This window comes from Eufriesea mexicana, unplaced genomic scaffold (assembly GCF_001483705.2).
Source record: "Eufriesea mexicana isolate 0111107269 unplaced genomic scaffold, ASM148370v2 scaffold474474847, whole genome shotgun sequence".
In the NCBI taxonomy this organism is placed as follows: Eukaryota; Metazoa; Arthropoda; class Insecta; order Hymenoptera; family Apidae; genus Eufriesea; species Eufriesea mexicana.
In genome coordinates, this window is record NW_016907894.1 from 594425 (window position 1) to 617193 (window position 22769).

Below are 22769 nucleotides of genomic sequence, written 5' to 3' on the forward strand. Positions count from 1 at the left end.
TAAAATGTAAATGTTTTGTATGAAAGTACAATGATGTAGTTATTTGTACTATGTGTGCGGTGAAGGTATTCCCGAAAATAAGCAACACTTTCAATTTTACATGTACACACCATACTTTGTATTTGATACATAGCTTCAAATGTTTATAGGATATTGGATAATCTATGTACCATTTCCATTCTAGTCTGGCAAAATTAGCATAATGATTAAATATTACAGTAAGTTTAATTTTTTAAAGTACCTTGTGTGTTTCCAATAGTGGAATCAATTGTATATAACAATGGTAAGAAAATGTAACATAGCATTAAACAACAAAATTTTGTTATTAATTGATAGAAACAAAAAAGAAAATTCGAAATAAAGTATAACAGCTGACATATATACAAATTTACGTTTCGGTATTTGTATGCACAAATATTAGACAAGTCAAATACCCAAAATGAGTGCTAAAATTTACAATGTCCATCACTTAAATTGTTTATTTATATTTCATTTTTAATATACCTATGACATATTTTCACACCAATAAAAAGATTTTTTTGTCACATGCAAAACATAATTAAATTCTTTATCACCCGATAAACTGAATTTTCTTTTTTATATGAAAAGTATAGTTACTAGGCACTAACATATTTTCATATTTTACTACCATCATTAATAATTAACATCATAGACATAATTCTACAAGTGTCACAGAGGAAAAATCAAATTGAAATAAGAAAGTTTAAATGTAATGTAACAATAAAATGTAGCCTATTTTAAATTTATAATCTAGTAATTGATAAATCTAATGATGAAATGATTAAAGTGTTTACCTATATCTGTCCAAAGTGTATAGAAATTGAGTTTTCAATTTATAAAATTATGATTTAAAATGTAATATATATCAAATTAAGGCTTATAGGTTTTAAACCAAAGCCTGTTTTATTACTTTCTCCTAGTAGAAAGTTTAACCTTCCATTTGTTGAAGTTTGTCCTCAAGACTATCTTGACTATCATTAGTATCATTTAAATTGATTGTATGATTATCGTGATCGAGTTCTATTACAGATTCTCCTAACTGACTCTTTTGTACCTCCAATACGTTATCTGATGGCTCAAAAATATCTGTTGATTCTGAAAGATCTTGTTCATCTAAAGTCAAATTTGAATTTTGTTCAGGTTGTTCAATAGCTTGTATTTCTTCAGATACACTATCCATTTTAATATCAGACTCTTGAGAATCTGATATATTCATAGAGACAGAACTGTCTAATTTAATATCCATTTCTTGATCTTGGGGATCAGTTTCAACAATAGCATCCTCTTTTACTGAATAATTGTCAGAATTAGAAGGCCCAGCTTTTGGTTTATCATTATAGTTCTTTTGAGAAGGCTCTCCAAGAGAAGATATTTGAGTTAAATTACTTAGAACTGTTTCTTGCATCTTAACTACAGAATCAGCTGAATCTAATATACTACACAATTCTCTGCTCATATCTTCAACTTCTGATGAATCGTCCGCTTTCAAAACAATTATTTTTTTATTTCCATAAACTTTTGAACTCGTTATTAAAGGTTTACCTTCCCTTCTAATATTAATGGGTGTTGTCGTCGTCGTTGCTATTGTTGTCGTCGATGTGGTTACTGCCGTTGCTACAGTGACTGATTTTGGCGTTATGAGAACATCCTTTGGTACATTTTCCACTGGAATTTTAGTTTCAGTCTTTTCTTTTTCGTTTTCCTTCTCTTTTTCTTTTTCCTTCTCCTTCTCTTTTTCCTTTTCTTTTTCCTTTTCTTTTTCTTTTTCCTTTTCCTTTTCTCTTTCCTTTTCCTTTTCCCTTTCTTTTTCCCTTTCCTTCTCTCTCTCCTTTTCCCTTTCCCTTTCCCTCTCCCTTTCCCTTTCCCTTTCCTTTTCCCTTTCCCTTTCCTTTTCCCTTTCCCTTTCTCTTTCTCTTTCCTTTTCTCTTTCTTTTTCTTTTTCTGATTCTAATTCAATACTTACCATTCTTGGGGTTGTTACAGTACTTATTACAGGTATTATTGAAGTCACTGTCACATCATTGTCATTATATTCTTGTTCTTCATCATACATACTTTGCTTTTTCTTTACAAATACTCGTTTCAGTGGTAATTGTTGTTCATCATCAGATTCATCATGACGTTCTGGTGACATTTCCTCGATAGGTTCATATTCCTGCTGCTTTCGAGCCTCTAATTCTTCTATTTTCAATCGCTGTTGCTCTACTCTCTTTTCTAATTGTTCTAATTTTTCTTTAGTTTCTTGATCTCCTACTATTAATGATGGTTTCTGTGTAGTAGATACAGTTGTTTTCGTTACCGAAGACGGTATATTTGTTGATTGAGAGGTTTTTAATTCAAATTTCGGAGATTCACTTAATATGCTATCATTACTTTTTATTGTTGTAGTTGGTTGCCGTAAATCTGAGGATGATTGCAACACAGCTTGAACCAAACTTTGATGCTTATCAAGTGGTTTCTTTACAACAACTCTTTTTACAACATTACCAGTTGGTAGCTTTGCTAATTCTGCTGGATCAATTATTGTACCATCGGGATTCATAATGACCTCTCTGGTAGTATCTCCTTGACGAATAATTCTACGAACAATTACTCTTTTTGTTACTTTATGTCCTGTACTAAGTGTTTGAGAAGTGGTACCTGCTGCATCATCATCTTTTAACGTGGGTGTACTAGTTGATGTTTCAGTACTACCACTAGGTTTTCTCACAACAATTCTCTTTATCACTTTAACAGTGTTTACAGCTTTTGGTGTGCTACTGACTACTACAGGGGATTCAGTTTTATCATCTTTCATAGAAACTTGATTTTGTGAACTACTTTGTCCTTGTTGCGGCCTTGATTGACTTGCAGGTGTAGATGATTCTTTAGTCTGTTCTTGAACAGCTTGATGTTTCAATGGTATTTTATGTTCTTTAAATACTGATGCAACAATTTTTTGGACTTGTGCTTCTGTTTCATCTACACGGGAAGACTTTGAAGATTCTTCATTTTGTTTAGACTGCAAAGGTTTCGTATTTGATTGAGGTTGATTATTAGATGGATTTTGTTTTATTTTAGTATCTTGTACTTCCCTACGCTGTATAGGCATCAAAGTTTTAATTGTCTTTTTAATCATATTTCCATCTTTATGTCTCACATATACAACTTGTTCTTTTTGATTATCTTCTTTTTCTGATCGTTCTGGTTCTTCTTCACTCTCTGATGGCTTACTTGGTTTTGGAAGCTTTTTCACGATATATGCTGGTGGTTCATAGTCATCATCTCCATCTGAATATTGTTCTTCTTCTTCATCTTCATCAGAATCTAAATCAAGTTTTGTTTTATTGTCTGGTTGTAATCCATCTGGTCCCATTTTCTCACCTGCTTCAATATGTTGCTTTATATGTGTGACATAATCTGCTCTATTTCGACACGATTCTTGACAAACAGCGCATGTCAATCCCATACCTGTGCGTTTTGTGTGCGTTAATTGATGTACTTCTAAACTCTCTTTACGTTTGAAAGCCTTACCGCAATCCTCACAAACATGACGTTTCTCTACAGAATGTGTTCGCATATGCCTCGTCAAATGATGAGATAGAAGGAATGAACGGGGGCATAATTTACATAAATATGGCCGATGTCCAGCATGAGTTGTTAAATGACGAGCTAATTTTGTACTTGTACGAAACGCTTCTTTACAATATTCGCAAACGAAAGTCTTATCTTCATTATGTAGCACCTCATGGCGTTCTAAACCTTGTTTGTATGTAAAACGTTTGTTGCAAATGTTGCATTGGAAAGGTTTCTCCTTTTTGTGTACAGAATCTTCATGTTTTTCTAATTCTTCTGTTGTAAAGAATTCACGATCACAATGTTGACAACCATAACGTAGTTCATCTCTATGAACTTTTTCATGACGTTGTAACAAATTTGCTCTTGAAAATTGTTTGTTACAAATTGGACAAGAGAATGGTTTCTCTTCTGAATGTGTAGTCATATGTTTCCCAAGATCATATTTAGAAAAGAACATGCGGTCACATTCTGTACATTTATAATTACGATCACGATGAGCTCTTTGAATGTGTAAAGCAAGAGCTTGTCGCAAAGGGAAAGTACGATCACACTGATCACATGCATGTACCCTTATTTCACCTGGCTCAAATTTTCGCTCTTCTTTAGTACTGTTTGTATCTTGATCTCCCTCGCTACCTGCATCTTGTTCCTCCTCATAAAAGTCATGTTGATCTTCTTTGTCCCTTTGTTTTTCTACTTGTCTATCCCTTTCCCTTTCTCTATCTCTATCTCTTTCTTGTGTTTCTCTTCTCTCTCTATCACCATTATCAACTCGAGGTTTTTTGCTTCCTTCATTTTGAGGTCTTTGCTCCGAAGGCCGTTTATTATTCATATCAGGTGGATCATTTGGAATTGGTGGAAATGGTCTTGGTAAGACACCTGATAATGGATAAGCTCTTAATGCCTCATCTGCTTTTTTACATTGAAGTTTAAATTTGTAAGATCTATCCAAGTTCCAACGGCACATGTTACATATCATTTGTGGCATTCCATCTGCTGCATATACCTTAAACATATGATGTTATAAATTATTATAAAGAATGTAATGTATATTAATAAAATACTTTGTGAAAAGAAGTAATTCACAGATAAAATTAATCAATAACAGATAAAAAATTATGCATAAAGATCTTATACAAAAGTACATCTAAATTTATTATATAACATAAATTATGGTCATTAATCAGAAAGTAATTGAAATTTATATTGCATGTTACACAATTAAAAACATTAAAATATGATATGCAAACAAATTACGGTGAACATGATTACTTTCCCGCCAAAATTTATTATTCTACATATTTAATACGAAAAAAAAGAAACATTTTCAATATAATAATAAATATTATAACAAATATTATTCTTATCAAATATTTGCACTAATATATAAACATCGATAATAGAAAATATCAAAATAATCTCAAAATGCAATAGATTTACATTTTACCATCACAGCATTTAAACAAAGTTATCGGTAACACGTGGCTTTATTCTGTCCATCGTATTTATATAACAATTTCAAATTTTCAACTTTTATATCTTATAACATTTATTACTGACTGTACACATTTACTGTATCATCAGTGAATAAAAATCTATTGCGTCTTAATAGCAACGAAAAGTTATTGAATGTATTTTGCTCTACCGGCAAATATGATATCTGCGTTACCCAAACCATTCACTGTCCATTGGCATACCATACATTTTGTTCGATGAAAGATATTGATAGTAAGAACATAATTACATAAAACTAACATCTTTCACGAAAAAAATGAATAAAATGTAGCAAGTAAGACTAATCTTGAAAATATATAACTTTTCTAAGAATATGGTACAAAAGGTAGATAAAGAATGAATCAGTGGCAGTCGATGCCGTTTTCAAGGAAAATAATTACCTCGATGGCGACGCACGACATGATCTGCAGGGTAAGTGGCACTTGAAACGGTTTGCTATGATCCCTTTCATAAATGAAGCTAAGTGGTTCGGATTCCGTCAGGCAAAATCGACAGACCCGCCTGGACCGGAGTGGCGCCGGCCTGTTCTCCATGTTTTCCTGACTACCGTCCGTTCAGACACCCACAAAGCACACACTCACGCGTCCCTAACGTCGTTCTTCCACCGAGTCTTCTTGAACCTTGTATATTTCTATTCTAACGTACCGTGAGAACAATCGCGACAAAAATGCTTAATTTAATTGGAATATGTCACTCATTAATCAAAATTCCAAGAAACGACGCCGAGCGTCGGTAAGCGTCGCGTCACAGACGACGAACTAGCGGGACGAGGTACACACCGCTATGGCGCTATTATGGCGGTCCGAAAACTCGCTTTCTCTGCGTGGCGTCTTTCGAGTTTTCAGACTCGTACAGCTTCGGCCTTTGCACATCAGCGCCACCGTCTCTTCTTTTCTCTCATCGACACGAAATACTTTGTAGGTAAAGTAGAACATTCCTTCCAACTCACACGTTACACAGTCGGTATTTCAATTTACTCATGTAAAATATTATTTCTGTTATATGAAAAAATAAATTACATATCTCCTATACGTTAAATTCTATAAAATTAAAAACGGTTTATATCTCATACACCCGTTCATATACATAATTTCAAACAAAATTTTCTTTTTTTTTTTATATTTTTCATAAGGTTATTTAAAAATCATAAATTATATATAATTCATTCATAACATTTTTTTTATAATGTATACAATTATTAAAATAAATAGAACTAAATAGCAAACAAGTGATCTTATATTACTAATATTTTTTACATTACTTACATCAAATATAAACAATTTTTCATCGAACAAAATATTTTCTGATAATTCTGTATTTTATATCATATATGTGTACATACATATAGTAACATTTTAATTGAATTGCTTTGAAAAATAAATTGCCTTTATCGCGATTGCATTTATTCAGGGGTAAAATCGAAACTCGATACGTTACTGCTAAAAAATTCGTATCACGATATCTCGATATAGTTCAGCTATCGAACACGTATTTTGCTTATTTCACATTTTTATACGAAGTATACTTTTCTTTTAATCTCTGTCCAACGATATTCGCGATGAACTGCCTTTACAAGTGGAGAATGTGGAGATTCTTTGAGAGACAAAGACGGTTACGTCCTGGTACTAATCTAGAGTCACTGCGTCGCGATATCGAAACAGACGTTCACCTCCAACCAACGGAAGATTTATTGCAAAGCCTAGGAACTAACGCGGCCCATGGCCTGTCCACGTCTATTGCACGCGATCTACTAAACAAAAGCGGTCTAAATGCGTTGACACCACCAAGAAAGACTTCGAGCGTCTTAAAGTTTTTACATCGAAGTTTTGGAGGATTTTCTTTATTGATATGGGTATAATGATATTCTATTTAGAAAAAAATATTATGAAGTATTTTCTTTCATATAGTGTTATAATTTATATGGACGACAACAGTAATAACATATGACAAAATTTCATTGTAATTGACAAATTGGCTTGATAAACGTTTTTTCGGAAGTAATTTATTAGAAATACAGCAATTTCAAGTTACCATGTGAAATATTTATGTGTAAATTTTTTAATTGCTATGTGAACTGTCGCTGAATTGTCGCTTGGCCTTAGTTTCCAGAATATCTGCAAAAATCGTTGGCACTACATATTAAAATCTGCCTGTACGTGTGTCGTGAACGTGTGTAAGAAATCGCCACTCGTGTAGTGTTTCTATAAACGGTGGCGAGCATATATAACGGGTGGCAGGAAAAAGAAATCATCGTAAAGCTGGCATAGCTGACTAGATCACGACGATCAGAATACCAATGTAATCCAACCTGATCTAATTAAATGATACTAATTTAATTTATATTGGGATGCAGCAGTATTCGAGCCGCCTCGTGGCAACCGCTCACGCGTTGACGTTCGGTTATTTTCGCCCATCCGTTATATATGCTAGACGAGCGGTCATCCCTTCCAACCTCTGTGTCATCGACACACGTACAGGCCGAGTTCGATGTAGTAGTAGCAACGATTTTTGCAAATATCTCGGAAACTAAAGCCGAGCGACAATTATTGTTGAAATAAAAGTTGCTCAGAATTTTATTCTCCATAATATACTTCAAAATCATCATGATCGTTCCACGCATTCTGCAATTCTTTCAAACTCTTTAATCTGAATTTCTTATTGATAATAAAATACAGCGTTTTCTTTTAAAATCGGGAAAGACTAAGTCGATTTAAGGTAAAGTCACTAAAGAAAACTTTTGACTTATTTATTTATATTTCGTTTTATAAATAGTTCAACTCGATCGTTGTTATTTATTGTAATATTTTTTCGATACTTTTTTAATTTTCTATCGTGCAATTACAAATGACAAATGGATTTATAGAAATTGCGTTAAATAATGAATCTGTAGTACAATTTGCAATTGTTCTTTGTTCTTTATTCTTTCATTATTCAAAGCCATTAAAATACAATTTCGTCTACATTTATAGTTTCTGAATTAAGCTTTTTCTACTGGTACCTGCATCCGAGGAATCTACATCTTTAATGTCCACGATTGTACAATTCCCAAACTCAAGGAGGTATTGTTGTAAATCCGCCTTAAAAAATCGATTTTTTTTTTACATTTTCTCAAAATATATGCTTTCGAAAATATCTGTATAAAAGGATTTGTTCGAATTCGCAAAATTAGCGAAGTTATAAACGTTTAAAGTGCGGCGTACAGCCATTGTACAATGGGTAACAAAAACTTCAAACGCGTCTTTCTCGAAACCATATTTCTTCAACTGGCTGATGGGATATCTCGCGTTTTAATTGACCGATCAACTCAAAATTTGGAGGAGATCTTCACCAGATGTACCTTCATCACATGAACACGGATTTCAAAATCTGAGATTTTTTTCTATTTTTATTTCCCACCCAAAGGAGGAAAAGCACAAGGGAAATCGATATTTGAACTTCAAAATGCTGTCATTCTTTTAATTTTCGAAATTTCGCAGTTTTGATGGTTCATGCTATAGCCGTACTTATACTAATTAAGATGCTTTCTAGTTTTTTCGTTTCAGATAACCAGATGGTCCGGAATCGGGTCAGTTATTTGAGCCCGTTTTTAAAAACACGATTTACCTAAGGCTATACAATTTCCATAATTTTCAATAATTTCATTAAAAAAAATTGGAAATATTCTCTAAGTATAAATAAATCTGTGTGTGAATACTGCATATCAAAAGGTATCATGGTTTCCTTAGAAAAAATACCAAAGAAGTCGATTTTTATTGGCCAGATTACAAGATTAATATTCTTTATAATCTCTTTACACTTTTACGAGCTTGTCATCCATTTATTTTCTAGCTCTTCGAGTAATAATCTTCAGGAATTAGTCTAATAATTCAATTTTTCAGACAGGCGCCCTATTATGTTTCTGCAACTACTTCCTGGAGTACAGCACCTACGGCGATGCCTCTAACGAGCACCTTGGACTCGGTATTGTCCTTGTGGTGCTGATCCTGGTCACAGCGATGTTCAGCCACTATCAGGAGTCGAAAAGCTCGCGGATCATGGAATCGTTTCAGCAAATGTTGCCTCAAAAGACGAAGGTGCTGAGGAACGGCGAAAAGAAGGAACTGTGCGTGGCCGAATTAGTCGTTGGGGACATTGTCCTTTTGGAAACCGGTGACCGAGTACCCGCTGACATTAGGATCCTGGAATGTCAAGGTAAATTCGTATCGCTGCAGTTGCAACCGTAACTTTCTTATTTCTCAACAAAAAAGTCCTCGCCTTTCTCTTCGTCGACGCTCGAGATACCGTGTCGATTTTGTTGTAAATACGATTCACGAAACCGTAAAATGTTCGTGTAGTAGGTTATTTAAATTCGATGGAATACGTGAAAGAATCTGGATATTGTGTTCACACTGTTAACATTCAGATATTCAAACAATTCCCAGGTGAGCATAGTTTATACAGTAGGTTGTTGTATTATTTGTTTATAATTTGTTTTGTTGAATTTAGGTGGAGATATTGAAGAATTTGATAATTTCTGGTGTATTTGGAAGTAGTGTGGTTTTCAAAAGATTGTGATAAAGAAGTGCCATATGGTTTTGGTACTAATGGTAATTTATAATTCCTTTGGATAGTATATAGTAAAATGGTGGATTTAGTTTCACATGTACTATGTTCATTGGATGATATTGGTATAATGAATATTTGTGGAGAAATAGGTATAGCTTTAGTCTTTATATTTATCTCTGATAGAAGCAATATGGTAATTGAAAGATTAATTGTGACAAAAAGGTGTCATATATTTTTGGTACCAATGGTAATTTACAATTCCTTTTGAATAGTATATAGTAAAATAATGGATTTAGTTTTACATGTACTATATTCATTGGATGCTAATGGTATAGTGAATATTTGCAGAGAAATAGGTATAGCTCTAGTCTTTATATTTATCTCTGATGGAAGCAATATGATAATTGAAAGATTAATTGTGACACAAAGGTTCCATATATTTTTGGTATTAATGGTAAATGATAATTTATAGCTTTTAATAGTTTCAAAGTCTTGTTTATTCTTCATAGAAGTAATGCAAAAATTAAAAGAATGTTTGTGACAAAGAAAAGTAAAATATTTTTGCTACTAATAATAGATAGTAGTTTATAATCTTCTTTGGATAGTATACAAATAACTAAAAACGTAATGGACTTAATTTTAATATCTACTATTTATTATTAATATGATTAGTAATTAATATTTACACAAAAATAAATATATTTTTGATAAAAATAATATGACAATTAATATATGATAATTAGAAGATTGACTAGTAATACTTACTATTAATAAGTCATAATTTATAACCCTTTCTGTTTAATATGTAGCTAAACTACAACACAGTGTATTTAATTTTATCACTTACCACATTCATTACATGTTATTAGTAATATATTATATTATGATAAATATTTTATAGAAAATACTTAAGTATAGATATAAAGACTCTAGATCTATTACTGATATGTAATAATATCAGATGAAAAAAAGCTATTATAAAATTATCTATATTTTCCATTATATTATCATCTGAGTATTTTAGAAAACGTATAACGAATATACCCAGAATTTGTAACATCAATGAAACCTTAACAATATATTCCACAATAATTAATGAAGCATATACAATAAATATATAATATGCATATAATTTATGATATATATAATATATATTATAAAATATATCTATAATATATTTTATAAAATACATAATATATATTATAAAATATATAACAAAACCTAACAATATATTTCAGACAATATCTAATTATTATTTTAAATTTCCATTATTAATTTCTAAATCTATATTCTCCATAACTCCATATCATTCCAGCATCAAGTAAAATATTACATAGCACAGTACTTTCAGAATTTTACTTTTAATATTATTCACTATAAATTTCTAAATTTTTAGAATTATCATATCCAATTAGCATTTCAGTCGTTCATACTTATCGTCCATAGTGATTAACTCCACTTTTCTAATCTCTCAAAACTTCAGTTCCTAAATACCCAAATTATGTCTAACATCTTCCACAATTTCATTTATACAATATAAAACTCTACTTGTTGTCTCCTGGAATCAATTAATCCGACAAATAAGTAACTCGTACATCTCTATCACTATAATCTATCATTATTGATCAAATGACCTATATATGACAAAACAAAGGGAGAAGAACCTAAAAAAAGAAATAAAAAAAAAAAGAAAAAATGGAATAAGAGAAACTATCGAAAAATTAGTGACAAAATTGTGTCAAAGGCAAAGTTGTTGCTCAAAACTTAAAAGTTAAAAGTCAAAAGTTGTGTCAAAAATTAAGCTGTTTACTAAACTTATCACATAATCAGGTCGATAACTCTGAGAATTTTGAGTGAAAGATTTGCAAACGGTTATTTAAACTGTAGTATATGCTTAGTTATCCCTGTTAACTTCTCTTCTCGTTACTTTCCTGAGCATCGTTGAGAACTCTATACGTTGGCATTAAGGTCTCAAGGTCGACAATGCTTCGATCACCGGAGAATCGATTCCGCTCTTAAGAACGGCCAACGTTCATCCTGAGAGCAGCGTGATGGAAGCCAAGAACATGGTATTCTTCTCGACCGACATAGTCGAAGGTAAGACAGCGCATAAAACGAGCAGCTGCTTGTCCGTTTCTCAAGCATTTCCTACGAGTTTCGCAATCCTCCCTCTGTCGTTTCTCAAAGTTTCGTTAACGTGCAACAGGCAGCGGAAAAGGAGTCGTGGTTGCTCGCGGTGACCAAACCGTGATGGGCAGAGTTGCCAAACTGACTGCTAAACTGGCACCAAGACCAACGCCGCTTTCACGGGAGATTCATCGATTTATGAAACTGATATCGTGCTGGGCCATTTTCCTAGGAGTGCTGTTCTTCGCGCTGTCAAAGGCTATGGGCTACAGCTGGATCAATTCGATAGGGTTCCTGATCGGCATAATAGTCGCCAATGTTCCGGAGGGACTGGTGGCCACCATGACTGTCAGCCTCACTCTCACAGCCAACAAGATGGCGAGCAAAAATTGCCTGGTGAAGCATCTGGAGGCTATCGAGACTCTAGGGTGCACTGCTGTCATTTGCAGCGACAAAACTGGAACGCTCACTCAGAATAAGATGACTGTAAGCATATACAGTCCTTGGACAGAATTATATCCTTTATTTAATTGCCAGGCTCTTTGGAAGAAGATGTTTCTAAGATAAGTTCTTCTCTTTGGAAGTACTTTGTCGAAATACATAGGTTCTTCGTCGAATTTTTGCAGTCTCGTGTCACATCACAGATGGAGTTCGTGTAATATATATTTTATAAACTTTTACCGATACTTTGTGGTATTTATTTCTGTTAAAAAGATATTTTTGATATTTTGAAATTGATTTCAGTTGACAGACTCTTCCTCCAAAGACTTGCACCATATCTTCCGAAGTGTGAAATATAACGAAGAGGGTAATAAAGTTTATATATTGCAATACATGATGATTAAAAAAGAAAATTCTAGTGTATATCACTATACAATAAGCAAAAACAATTAATACAACAATGAGAAAATTATATTTCTTCTTCATATATAGATAGTTACCTAAGAGTACAGCCGCCATTTTTATTTTATACACTCTATTTTATTTCTACACCATTCAAGTTTATAAAAATCATATACTTTATGCATTATATATGTACATTTCATTCATTCTCAAATTAAAATTTATTAAAAATAGGTGTAATATATTGTATCTATATATTTTTCATTTACTATATACATTATATACATTATCGTACACTATATTTTACTTTCGAATTAAATTAAGAATAGATGCAATATGTTATACCTGTATAGCTTTATTGCACATCCTATGTGGCTTCCAAATTGGAATTCATCAAAAATGTACCTAATATATCATATCTGTATTCACAGGTGCCTATCAAAAATAGGTTCTCTTAACTCTTTGTGGCACAGGATTTCAGATAATAAAATAGACCCATGTTGCACAGAAATTTTATTGCGTTTTAAATGAAACAAAATTGGTATATTTTTACTAATAAAAGAATCGCATAATGTGAAAACATAAAACCAGGAAAAAAGATTGTCGCAATAAACCTTCCGTTTGCAACAATTGATGAACCTGTACTGGCATGTTGAATGTTGCCAAAGCGAGCGAATGCATTTATAACATTTGTTGAAGGTATTACCAACTGCTTTACGTAAATAAGATGAAATATAAACCTACGTGCATGCAGCTATTGCAATATTTCGAGGTGGGACTGAAAATGTGCCACCATGCATTACGGTGCATCAAAAAGGTGGGACACTTTTAATCCCACTGTGCCCCAAAGAGTTAATCATTTTCCTCTCGAATATAATAACCCTAGCTTGAATCACGACATGATCATCCGTAAATGGATTGAGAACGAACCAAAGCGTGTAAAAGCTGCTAAATACGGCTTAAAAGAAGTCCGATGAGTACCGTTCTTAATTAAACATTAGGAAAACTTCTTCTCTCTCTCTGTTCTGCAGTGTTTTCACATCGCAGCGGCATTAAACCGACGGTTGCAAAATCAGTTTCACTATTTGCTGCTCAGGTCAAACACATGTGGTACGACGGTGAATTGCGAGAGATAATGATTTCTGACACGTGGAGAAAATACATTAAGAATACCGGATTTCATAACTTGGCCAGGGTGGCTAGCCTTTGTAATCGGGCCGAATGGGAGCCTTTGGCTAAAAATATGCCCGTGCCACCTTTGAGCAAAAGGAAAATTTTAGGCGACGCTTCTGACGCTGCTTTATTAAAATGTATGGAAGTCCTCGTGAAAGGCGGTGCAGATGCATACAGAAAAAGCTGCACAAAGGTGTTCAATTATGATAATTCCTTCCTTTCATCGGTGCAACATGTAAATAATTTATTCCTTCTCTTTTCACATTAGGTGTTCGAAATACCATTCAATTCGACGGACAAGTTCCAGGCCAACATCTATATGTGTGGTAGGAAGCACGTTCTCTTCATGAAGGGTGCACCAGAAAGAGTTTTGGAACGGTGTACCAGCGTGGCGTTTGATAACGAGACAAGGAAACTGGATGACGAAACCAAAAATGCTTATACGGAATCTTGTTATGTTCTTGCAAATAATGGCGAACGTGTTCTTGGCTTTGCTGACCTCACTCTCCCTATCTCTTCCTTCCCGCCTGGTTACGCCTTCAAGGAAGATCCTCCAAACTTTCCTCTTCGTAACCTGAGACTGGTAATATCGTTCATTCGAAATAACAACGTGTCAGAAACTTGCTTTACCAATTTGTAAACGTTAACAACGCTTTCTAATAATTAAAAGTTAGACTCGCCTTACGAAGAAATCTCAAGCTTCGTGGGTTCTATTAGAACTATCTGAAAGAATTGACAAAATTGGCAAAGTTTATTTCTGATACGTGTTCTTCAATTGTAATACAGTTACTCTACAGAGCTAAATAGATACTATGTCCTAGTGTTGCGACTTTGGGATTGACCGTGTCAGAGCAAGATAACTGGAAAACGTGTAAGATGGTTCAACAGATTAGTACCTCACAGAATTGACAGTTTGGCATAAGGAGCACCACAGGGGTCACAGATATAAATCTCTGACATTCTCACCTAACAAGTTCCACGAATTTTTCTTCATGCGAATCGAGAATACGTAATTCCCAAATTATACCTTCAAAATCTTGGCTCCCTACAATTTTAGCTTCCCGGTAGCCTCGGATGACATGTCAATGGGATAACGTCATTGCGTGTTTATCTTGTGATAGTAATTAAAACGTGTCGTATCACTGCTTATCGCTCCATCCCACTCGATCCTGACCTTTATGATTGTGTTAGAGAACGCAGTGCATTCCTTCCGCTCATCATCCTGCTAGCTGTGCACAGTACCTAACTTTCTAAAATTCTTAAATATATTTATCCCCAACAAGAGTCTAAACAAACTGTTATTTGCATACCTTTTGAGAGTGGACTCATCGTGTCCTTTGATCTTTGAAGGAAGCTTGCTGACTTCTCTGAGAGGACATTTTTCATCTTGTAGCCAGATGGCTCTGGCTATGTCCAACCTGTCATGGAAAGACAATAAATACAATGGCGATTGGCATTCCGCAATATGGACATCGGATCAGCACTTAGCTATGTGACAAATTCGAGAAAGTAAATCGATATTCCGTATTATTAGATCGGGTTGATGTCGATGATGGATCCGCCGAGGCCAACGGTGCCAGACGCGGTGTACAAATGCCGTTGCGCCGGAATCAAGGTGATCATGGTGACTGGTGATCACCCTGACACAGCAAGAGCAATCGCGAAGTACGTGGGCATCATCACCGACGACTTGAGAACACACAATGAGAACAACAATGGGAAGAAACGTTCCATCGTGGTGACGGGGATGGAGCTTAAGGAGTTAGAACCGGAGCAGCTGGACCGTATCATTAGGCAGTATCCAGAGATTGTTTTCGCTAGAACATCACCTGTGCAGAAGCTTCGGATCGTGGAGAGTTGTCAACGACTTCATCTGATCACCGCGGTCACTGGCGATGGTGTCAATGACTCGCCGGCATTGAAGAAGGCCGATATTGGTATCGCTATGGGGATTGCTGGTAATTTTTCATGACCATTAAATTTCACGCGAATTATAAAGATTCTGATGTATATTATAATATCTTAATTATCTTCTTTATTTGATCACAGATATTACGATACTTTTATAATTAACAGATTGCGAATATTGTAATATTTTTATACCCAAAGACGAATTAATAATTCAGATATTATAATGCAGTCAACGGTGAATTTACATATAAATGGTAGAACCCCTAAGATAGAGGTTCCTTGTGTGACAATAAGAATATAATTCTTAAATTCTAATAGGACATATGGATTTAATTTTCTATAGAAATAGAGAAGTATATATACAATGATGGGCGAAAGAAAGTTTATAGTTAAAATTTATGAACATAAGTACCTGTAATTTTCATACTGATTATAACTTAATAAATATAGTATATATAGTAAGTATAGTTAATATAGTAAATACAGCAAATACAGTAAATACAGTAAATGTATTAAATATAGTAAATAGAGAAAAGACGGTAAATGCAATAAATACAGTAAATACAGCAAATACAGTAAATATAGTAAATAGGGCAAAGACAGTAAATACAGTAAATGTAGTAAATATAGTAAATATAGTAAATACAGCAAGGACAGTAAATACAGTAAATACAACAAATACAGTAAATATAATAGATATAGTAAATAAAGAAAAGACGGTAAATACAGCAAATACAGTAAATGCAGTAAATATAGTAAATATAGTAAATAGGGCAAAGACAGTAAATGCAGTAAATGCAGTAAATGCAGTAAATACAGGAAATACAGTAAATACAGTATAAATATAATATAAATATAGTATAAATATAGTATAAATATAGTATAAATATAGTATAAATATAGTATAAATATAGTAAATATAGTAAATACAATTTATAATAAAAGTAATTATATTAATGGAAAATTCATTGTCGTTATAAAATATAATTCCTTCTCGTAAAATTATGGTGTTCCTTTGTATAGTCTAACATTTAAACTCTCTTCTGTCTCTCATTGGGTGTATATATATTTTTGTATAATTGATTTATTTCGATAGGACTCCAGAAATTTGTAATGCTTCGGTTTCTTCAAGGCTAAATCCACCATCGAGTACAGTATCGAGCCTTTCTCGAACATGTCCAATAATTAATCTTACTCGAGCGTTTCGTTGACACTAGGGTCAGACGTGAGCAAAGAAGTGGCAGACATGATTCTACTGAACGACGACTTTTCGTCGATCGTGACGGGGATCGAGGAAGGCCGAAGAGTGTTTGACAACTTGAAATCGAGTATAGCGTACACTCTAGCCAGCAATGTCCCAGAAATTACACCTTTCCTGGCATTTATAGTGCTCGGGATCCCTCTGCCCGTAGGCGTCATTTGCATTCTGTGCATAGATCTTGGTACGGACATGTGGCCAGCTGTTTCGCTGGCTTACGAGAAATCTGAGTCAGACATCATGCTCAGGTATCAATTATAATACTCGAAAACCTGCCGGGAATATCAGCTATTATGTTCCGTGTCGGTTTCATTTTTATCGCAATCTCGAATTATAGGAAACCGAGGATACCGCTCAAAGATCACCTTGTCAGCCACCGATTAATTTTCATGGCCTACGGACAGATCGGCATAATCGAGGCCTGCGCTGGTTTCTTCACGTACTTCGTGGTGATGGCAGAGCACGGATTCCTGCCAAGCAGACTGCTAGACCTGCGTCCCGCGTGGGACAGCATAGTCGTGAACGACTTGCAAGACAGTTTCGGCCAGGAATGGACGTATGAGCAACGCAAGATCCTCGAATATACCTGCCACACCGCTTTCTTTGTCAGCATAGTGATCGTTCAGGTAGCCGACGTTATGATCTGCAAAACTCGTCGCAATTCTCTCTTCCACCAAGGCATGAACAACTGGGTACTGAATTTTGGGATAGTCTTCGAGATAATAGTAGCCTGCGTCGTTTGTTATGCTCCTTACATGGACGAAATCCTCAGAACCTATCCATTGATCCTAGAGTGGTGGCTGCCAGGTGTCCCATACGCCGTGATCATCCTAACCTACGACGAACTTAGGAAGCTCTGGATCAGAAGGAATCCTGGAGGATGGTGGGATCGCGAAACTTGCTATTAGACTCACGAAATGGACATACTTCTGTGCACTGGGACCTGCAACTGTACAACAGAGAAATTCAGGAATGCATTTAGATGGGGCACCTGGTACTGGACGATATAAATAAAACATTAGGCGAAAGAGGATATATGAAAAGTCCATTGAAGTCTCGATTACGCCGAGTGATTTATACGTAAAAAAAGAAATGCTCGAAACGTTGGTTATCCTGTTTGATGTACAGTTAACTCTGTATCCATGGCGTATCTTTAACCGAGTGCTCGATCGGCGCGAGTATGCAGAAGAGCAATGGTTCTCCTTTAGTTCTACGCGGTCATCGAGTGTTGTAACCTCGTGAATGGAAAAGTGGGGGATGCATATAAGACCCTGGGACCCTCTCGATGCGACCCAGTAGTCTCTAGTCATCAATTCCTTCACGTTCGAAGAACCGTGACTTGATTCTGAGATAACGAGCAGACCGTACCTTTTTCCCCAAATATTCACGTCCTCCGTCAGGATGAAGACGGAGGTGTTGTGTCTGCTGATCTGTCTCGGTGAGTAATCTTTCAGAACTCCTATTCCAATGCCTGGCGAATATCTAGTAATAACTAGTGACATTTCGTAGCTGTTTCTTCATTCCCTTGAGCTTTCTACTTTTACAAATGCATTTAACAGTGGATCGTTAACAGAAAGCGGTGATTCGTGTGGAAATCGGTATTTCCGAAGTGTCCAAGTCAGAGAGAATTTGAACGGAGGATAGAAAGACACCGTGACAATATTAAAATGACACCCAGTTTGACTAGTGACCTTTATCAGAGGTATTGTTTTACTTATAGCTATGTAGATTCAGCTGCTGCCTCGATTGTTGCCACCGTTCCAGTTGCTATGACACGTATATCGTAGTATGCTCGCTCTATCTTCATTTTGTTGCAAATTTGTAATAATTTATTGTATCCGTTTGATCGTGTGAGAAAATACAGATACAACATGGAAATTTCGACCTCGATTCGCTTATGTGATGCATATTGTTCGAATTGTCTCATAGAATTCGCATGATTCATTCATAATTTGATTGATACATTCTACGAGGATACGTGATCCCTATCTAACCACGAAAGGACTTACGCCACCGTTTGTTATTGAGAAATCCGTTCGCTTTAATGCTCCTCATAGAAAGTTTCATTTCTCCAAAGCACGTGTAGACGAAAAACGTTCAATATTTAGCAGCCGTCCATTTAATTCAGTTCACTTTCCAGTGAAGAAAATCCTCAATTTCTTTTACAGAATACCTTCCCTTGCGCAGTGTCATTTATTTACTTAGCCTAAGATTATTCATGTCAAAATTTCCTTTAATATTTTCTCGAATTCTCATCTCTGCTAAATACCTAGACAACAATTCTCAGAAAGAATGTAATTAATTACAAAGTATTCCGAATTCCCACTGTTATGGTTGCATAGCAAATCTGGTATTGTTGCAATTTTTTGAAACATTGTATGTTTAAACATCTAAACGTTCCGACGAGTTCTTAGTAATGATACAATTAATTACAGAGTATATGCTCGATTTTATGGCCGTGGTTACACATTGAATCCTACATTCTAAGATACTTAAATATGGATCCTTGATTATAATATGATTGATTATAAAATATTGCTGTCGTTACATATTTCACATAACTAAATTTGTATCGATACATACTTAAATCCTCGTTTCAACGATAATGCAATTAGGAATAAGGAGTTATCGATTTCTATTGCAGTGGTTGCACAGTGAATTCTAGGCGTAGAATCGAATCTAAGAACTTCAAAACGCATTGAAGTCTATATAGAGATTTGGAAAGCTAACAGGTCTGAGCGATTAAGCGACATTTAAGTTCTGGCCGAGCAGACACACACGGTAGTCCAGGCACTTTCTCGCTTTCTTCCGTTCGCGAGGTCGACCGGCGTTTACGTACAACCGGCGTTTATTCAGGGACGCAAGACGTCGCGCTGCCTTGAAAATACTCCGACCAGTTGACCCTCTCTCGCCATTCACCGTTTTTATTCCCTCCTCTTTGTATTTTTTATTCAAATTATTCCTGGCTGTTAGCGCCGCTGCATCCGCATTGTGCAGCCTCACCTTCTCTCAGGAAAACGATAAAAACAGACTCCGTCTCCGGGTTGAAGCTAAACTCGCGTCTCCTGCAGACCAAGAACATAGAGAAGAGATGTAATTTAAAGATATATCGAAATGCAACGCGAGACAAATCGCAATCACGAGCTTTCGAATAGCACGTACATATTTGATAGCCCAGATGTTCATAGTGATATAACGTCGCATAATCGTGGGATTTGGTTCTTCCAGGTGTTGTTACCGCCTTAACGAGGAAGCAAGAATCACTCGAGCAGAGTCGCAGGAAAGCAGCTTTGCCAGCGTTGCAGAAGAAGCAGCAACCCGTGTCAGTGGAGCAGGAGGAGTACGAGGATGAAGAAGAACTCTCTGAACAGTGTCCTGAACCCAATGGTTTCTTCCCTGACGCGGGTCAGTGCGACAAGTACTACGACTGTCGAGATGGCAAGGTTATAGAGAAACTGTGTCCAGATGGTCTCGTATTCAACGACTTCAGTCCCCAACACGAGAAGTGCGATCTCCCATTCGGAATCGACTGTACAAAAAGGCCAAAATTACGTAAGCATTGTGTCGCCTCTTCTGAAGAGTTTCCATCAACTTATTATACGTATGTTCGATTACAGAAAAACCACAACCCTCTCCGCATTGTCCAAGAATGCACGGCTACTTCGCTCACGAGGACCCCAGAATATGCAACACGTTCTACTACTGTGTCGAAGGAAAGTTTAACATGATCACGTGTCCGGACGGCCTGGTCTTCTCGGAAAAGACTGGCATCTGCAATTGGCCGGATGAGGCACAGAAGAAAGGCTGTGGTTCTAGGGAATTGTTCAATTTCACGTGTCCCAAAGTCGACGATGCCACTGCTGCCACGCATCCACGTTATCCAGACACGGAGGACTGCCAATACTTCTACGTGTGCGTCAACGGAGAGGTACCTAGGAGAAGCGGATGCAAATTAGGCCAAGCTTTCGACGAGCGAACTGGGAAATGTGATTGGGCAAGGAAAATACCCGAATGGTGAGTTGTGAGTTCATAACTCACTGATAATTGCTGGATCCTCGATACGGACGAATGATCAGCAGGGAATTCTTGTCATTCTGAAAAGTCACAAAGGATTACTCCATATTCGTTGCATGTTAGACGTTTTGAATCTATTTAGCTCAGGAAATTAACGAGTATCGCGGTGAAATTTTAGCAAAGACTGGTACAAAGGCCAATTGACTGACGAGGAATTGGATGCCTTGGAAAACCCACCGCCGAGGCCGAAACCTACCGGTGGACATGGCAGAAGAAAAGGCGCCAAACCGACGTAGCTTTAAGGCTAAATTCATATGTAGATCCTAATGTTTACTGACTTGTTAAATATCACCTGGAAAATAAACCATTTTTAATACGACTATCTTTCTTGCAAGGAACGAGGCTGTAATTAAGATTTCTGGTCACCATTACAACTGAATTCCGGTAGTTTCACGTGCACTGGTGGATGACTATGAGATTGTCAACGTGAACTCGAGTGAAAGTTCTCGCTTTATTAGTTTTCGCTACTCATTGGAACCTTTCAATAATCTCGTGGGAATTAGGATGAAAGACATCTGAAAGCAGTTGCGAATATTAATTCTACGCCATTGTCGATATGTCAATGATAATTTTCTATAAAATTACCGTACATAAATGTAGACTCACGTTGTTAATTAGATTCTCTGCTATTGTGTACCAACAAAATTCAGCGATTAATGCTTTTCAATGATGTTTAGATCTATCGTAGTATTCGTATCTATCAGTTGGCATCTCGTTAGCATTTGCCTTTTTCTTTCGCCTTGGTAGTGAATCCAAATCGAGTGTAAATTTCCGTGAGCAGTGAAAGTGATCGAAACCAGAAAGTTCCTCGCATTTCACGGGAAACGCTTCCGAAATCCGCTGGATCGAGCAGTGGGTCAGACCGTGATGCTTTCGTGATAAAATTAATTTAGCATCGCTTTCGTAATGGTCAATCCGAATCGATTTTATGTAACACGATGAAAGTGTTATCAGAAAAAACACATGCTGCAATGGCCGCGATATTAGTTTCGCACGAAATTATATTGTGGGTGCAGGTGTGGAGAAAAAATTCTGGCGTTCAATAATGAAATCGATATTGTATTCATTAAATAGAAGTATTGTATTAATTGAATCGAAATAATCGGTATAAATAGCATCATGCACAGTCCAACGCTTCATTTTTAAATCGTTATTACACCAATTGTGAAATTATTTGCTTAAATCTATTTACTAAAATCAAAAATGAATTTTAAATTAATTTCAACTTATTTATTCAAGTTACTAATTAATTTTAAATGACTTCTTAAAAGTTTAAAATAAAATAAAACTTATTTACCGAAATTCTAGATTAATTTTAAATTATTTACCAAAATTCTAAATTAATTAGAAATTGTTTATCAATTAATTTTACTAATTACTAATTTACTAATTAATTTTAAATTACTTCTTAAAAGTTCAAAATAAAATAAAATTTATTTATCGAAATTTTAAATTAATTTTAAATTATTTACCAAAATTCTAAATTAATTAGAAATTGTTTGAAATTAGAAATACATTTCAACTATTTACTTCAAACGTTTAAAGAAATTTAAATTATTTGCTTAAACCTCTTTATTCAAGTTAAGAATAAATTTTCAATTAATTACAACTTATTTATTCAATTGTCCAATTAATTTTAGATTACTTCTTCAAATTTAAAATAAAATAAAATTTATTTATCTAAATTCAAGATTAGTTTCAAATTATCCATCAAAATTATCCATCGAATTTAAAATAATTTATA

The 22769-nt window shown here is 35.1% G+C and overlaps 3 protein-coding genes across 3 annotated transcripts; 2 read left to right on the forward strand and 1 right to left on the reverse strand.

Moving 5' to 3' along the window:
• Positions 1-905: 905 nt before the first annotated feature.
• LOC108555347 (uncharacterized) lies at positions 906-5888 on the reverse strand. The gene is made up of 3 exons (XM_017910951.1): positions 5475-5888; positions 1981-4585; positions 906-1782 (listed from the first exon to the last, which is right to left on the reverse strand). Exons 1-3 carry the CDS (start codon positions 5625-5627, stop codon positions 950-952), a joined length of 3591 nt encoding a protein of 1196 aa, XP_017766440.1. The 5' UTR covers positions 5628-5888; the 3' UTR covers positions 906-949.
• A 788-nt stretch (positions 5889-6676) lies between these two features.
• LOC108555067 (sodium/potassium-transporting ATPase subunit alpha) lies at positions 6677-18010 on the forward strand. Its single transcript, XM_017910564.1, has 9 exons — positions 6677-6946; positions 8973-9285; positions 11608-11736; positions 11846-12252; positions 13706-13975; positions 14051-14365; positions 15317-15740; positions 16911-17199; positions 17289-18010. The coding sequence occupies exons 1-9, from the start codon at positions 6677-6679 to the stop codon at positions 17857-17859; spliced, it is 2988 nt and encodes a 995-aa protein (XP_017766053.1). The 3' UTR covers positions 17860-18010.
• Positions 18011-18191: 181 nt separating this feature from the next.
• Positions 18192-21339, forward strand: Cpap3-b (cuticular protein analogous to peritrophins 3-B). Its single transcript, XM_017910625.1, has 4 exons — positions 18192-18389; positions 20180-20503; positions 20569-20965; positions 21144-21339. Exons 1-4 carry the CDS (start codon positions 18353-18355, stop codon positions 21259-21261), a joined length of 876 nt encoding a protein of 291 aa, XP_017766114.1. The 5' UTR covers positions 18192-18352; the 3' UTR covers positions 21262-21339.
• The last annotated feature ends 1430 nt before the right edge of the window (positions 21340-22769 follow it).

What these genes read in the sequence shown, in the direction of transcription:
- LOC108555067 (XM_017910564.1), top strand. Translation starts at nt 6,677, where the DNA reads ATGTGGAGATTCTTTGAGAGACAAAGACGGTTACGTCCTGGTACTAAT. An exon ending in TCACTCAGAATAAGATGACT is followed by an intron (nt 12,253 to 13,705) that starts GTAAGCATATAC and finishes TTTGCTGCTCAG; the next exon opens with GTCAAACACATGTGGTACGA. An exon ending in CTCTTCGTAACCTGAGACTG is followed by an intron (nt 14,366 to 15,316) that starts GTAATATCGTTC and finishes CCGTATTATTAG; the next exon opens with ATCGGGTTGATGTCGATGAT.
- Cpap3-b (XM_017910625.1), top strand. Translation starts at nt 18,353, where the DNA reads ATGAAGACGGAGGTGTTGTGTCTGCTGATCTGTCTCG. An exon ending in TACAAAAAGGCCAAAATTAC is followed by an intron (nt 20,504 to 20,568) that starts GTAAGCATTGTG and finishes GTTCGATTACAG; the next exon opens with AAAAACCACAACCCTCTCCG. An exon ending in GCAAGGAAAATACCCGAATG is followed by an intron (nt 20,966 to 21,143) that starts GTGAGTTGTGAG and finishes GTGAAATTTTAG; the next exon opens with CAAAGACTGGTACAAAGGCC.
- LOC108555347 (XM_017910951.1), bottom strand. Translation starts at nt 5,627, where the DNA reads ATGGAGAACAGGCCGGCGCCACTCCGGTCCAGGCGGGTCTGTCGATTT. An exon ending in TGTCGTGCGTCGCCATCGAG is followed by an intron (nt 4,586 to 5,474) that starts GTAATTATTTTC and finishes CATATGTTTAAG; the next exon opens with GTATATGCAGCAGATGGAAT. An exon ending in AACAACCCCAAGAATGGTAA is followed by an intron (nt 1,783 to 1,980) that starts GTATTGAATTAG and finishes AAAAGGAAAAAG; the next exon opens with AAAAAGAAAAGGAAAAAGAA.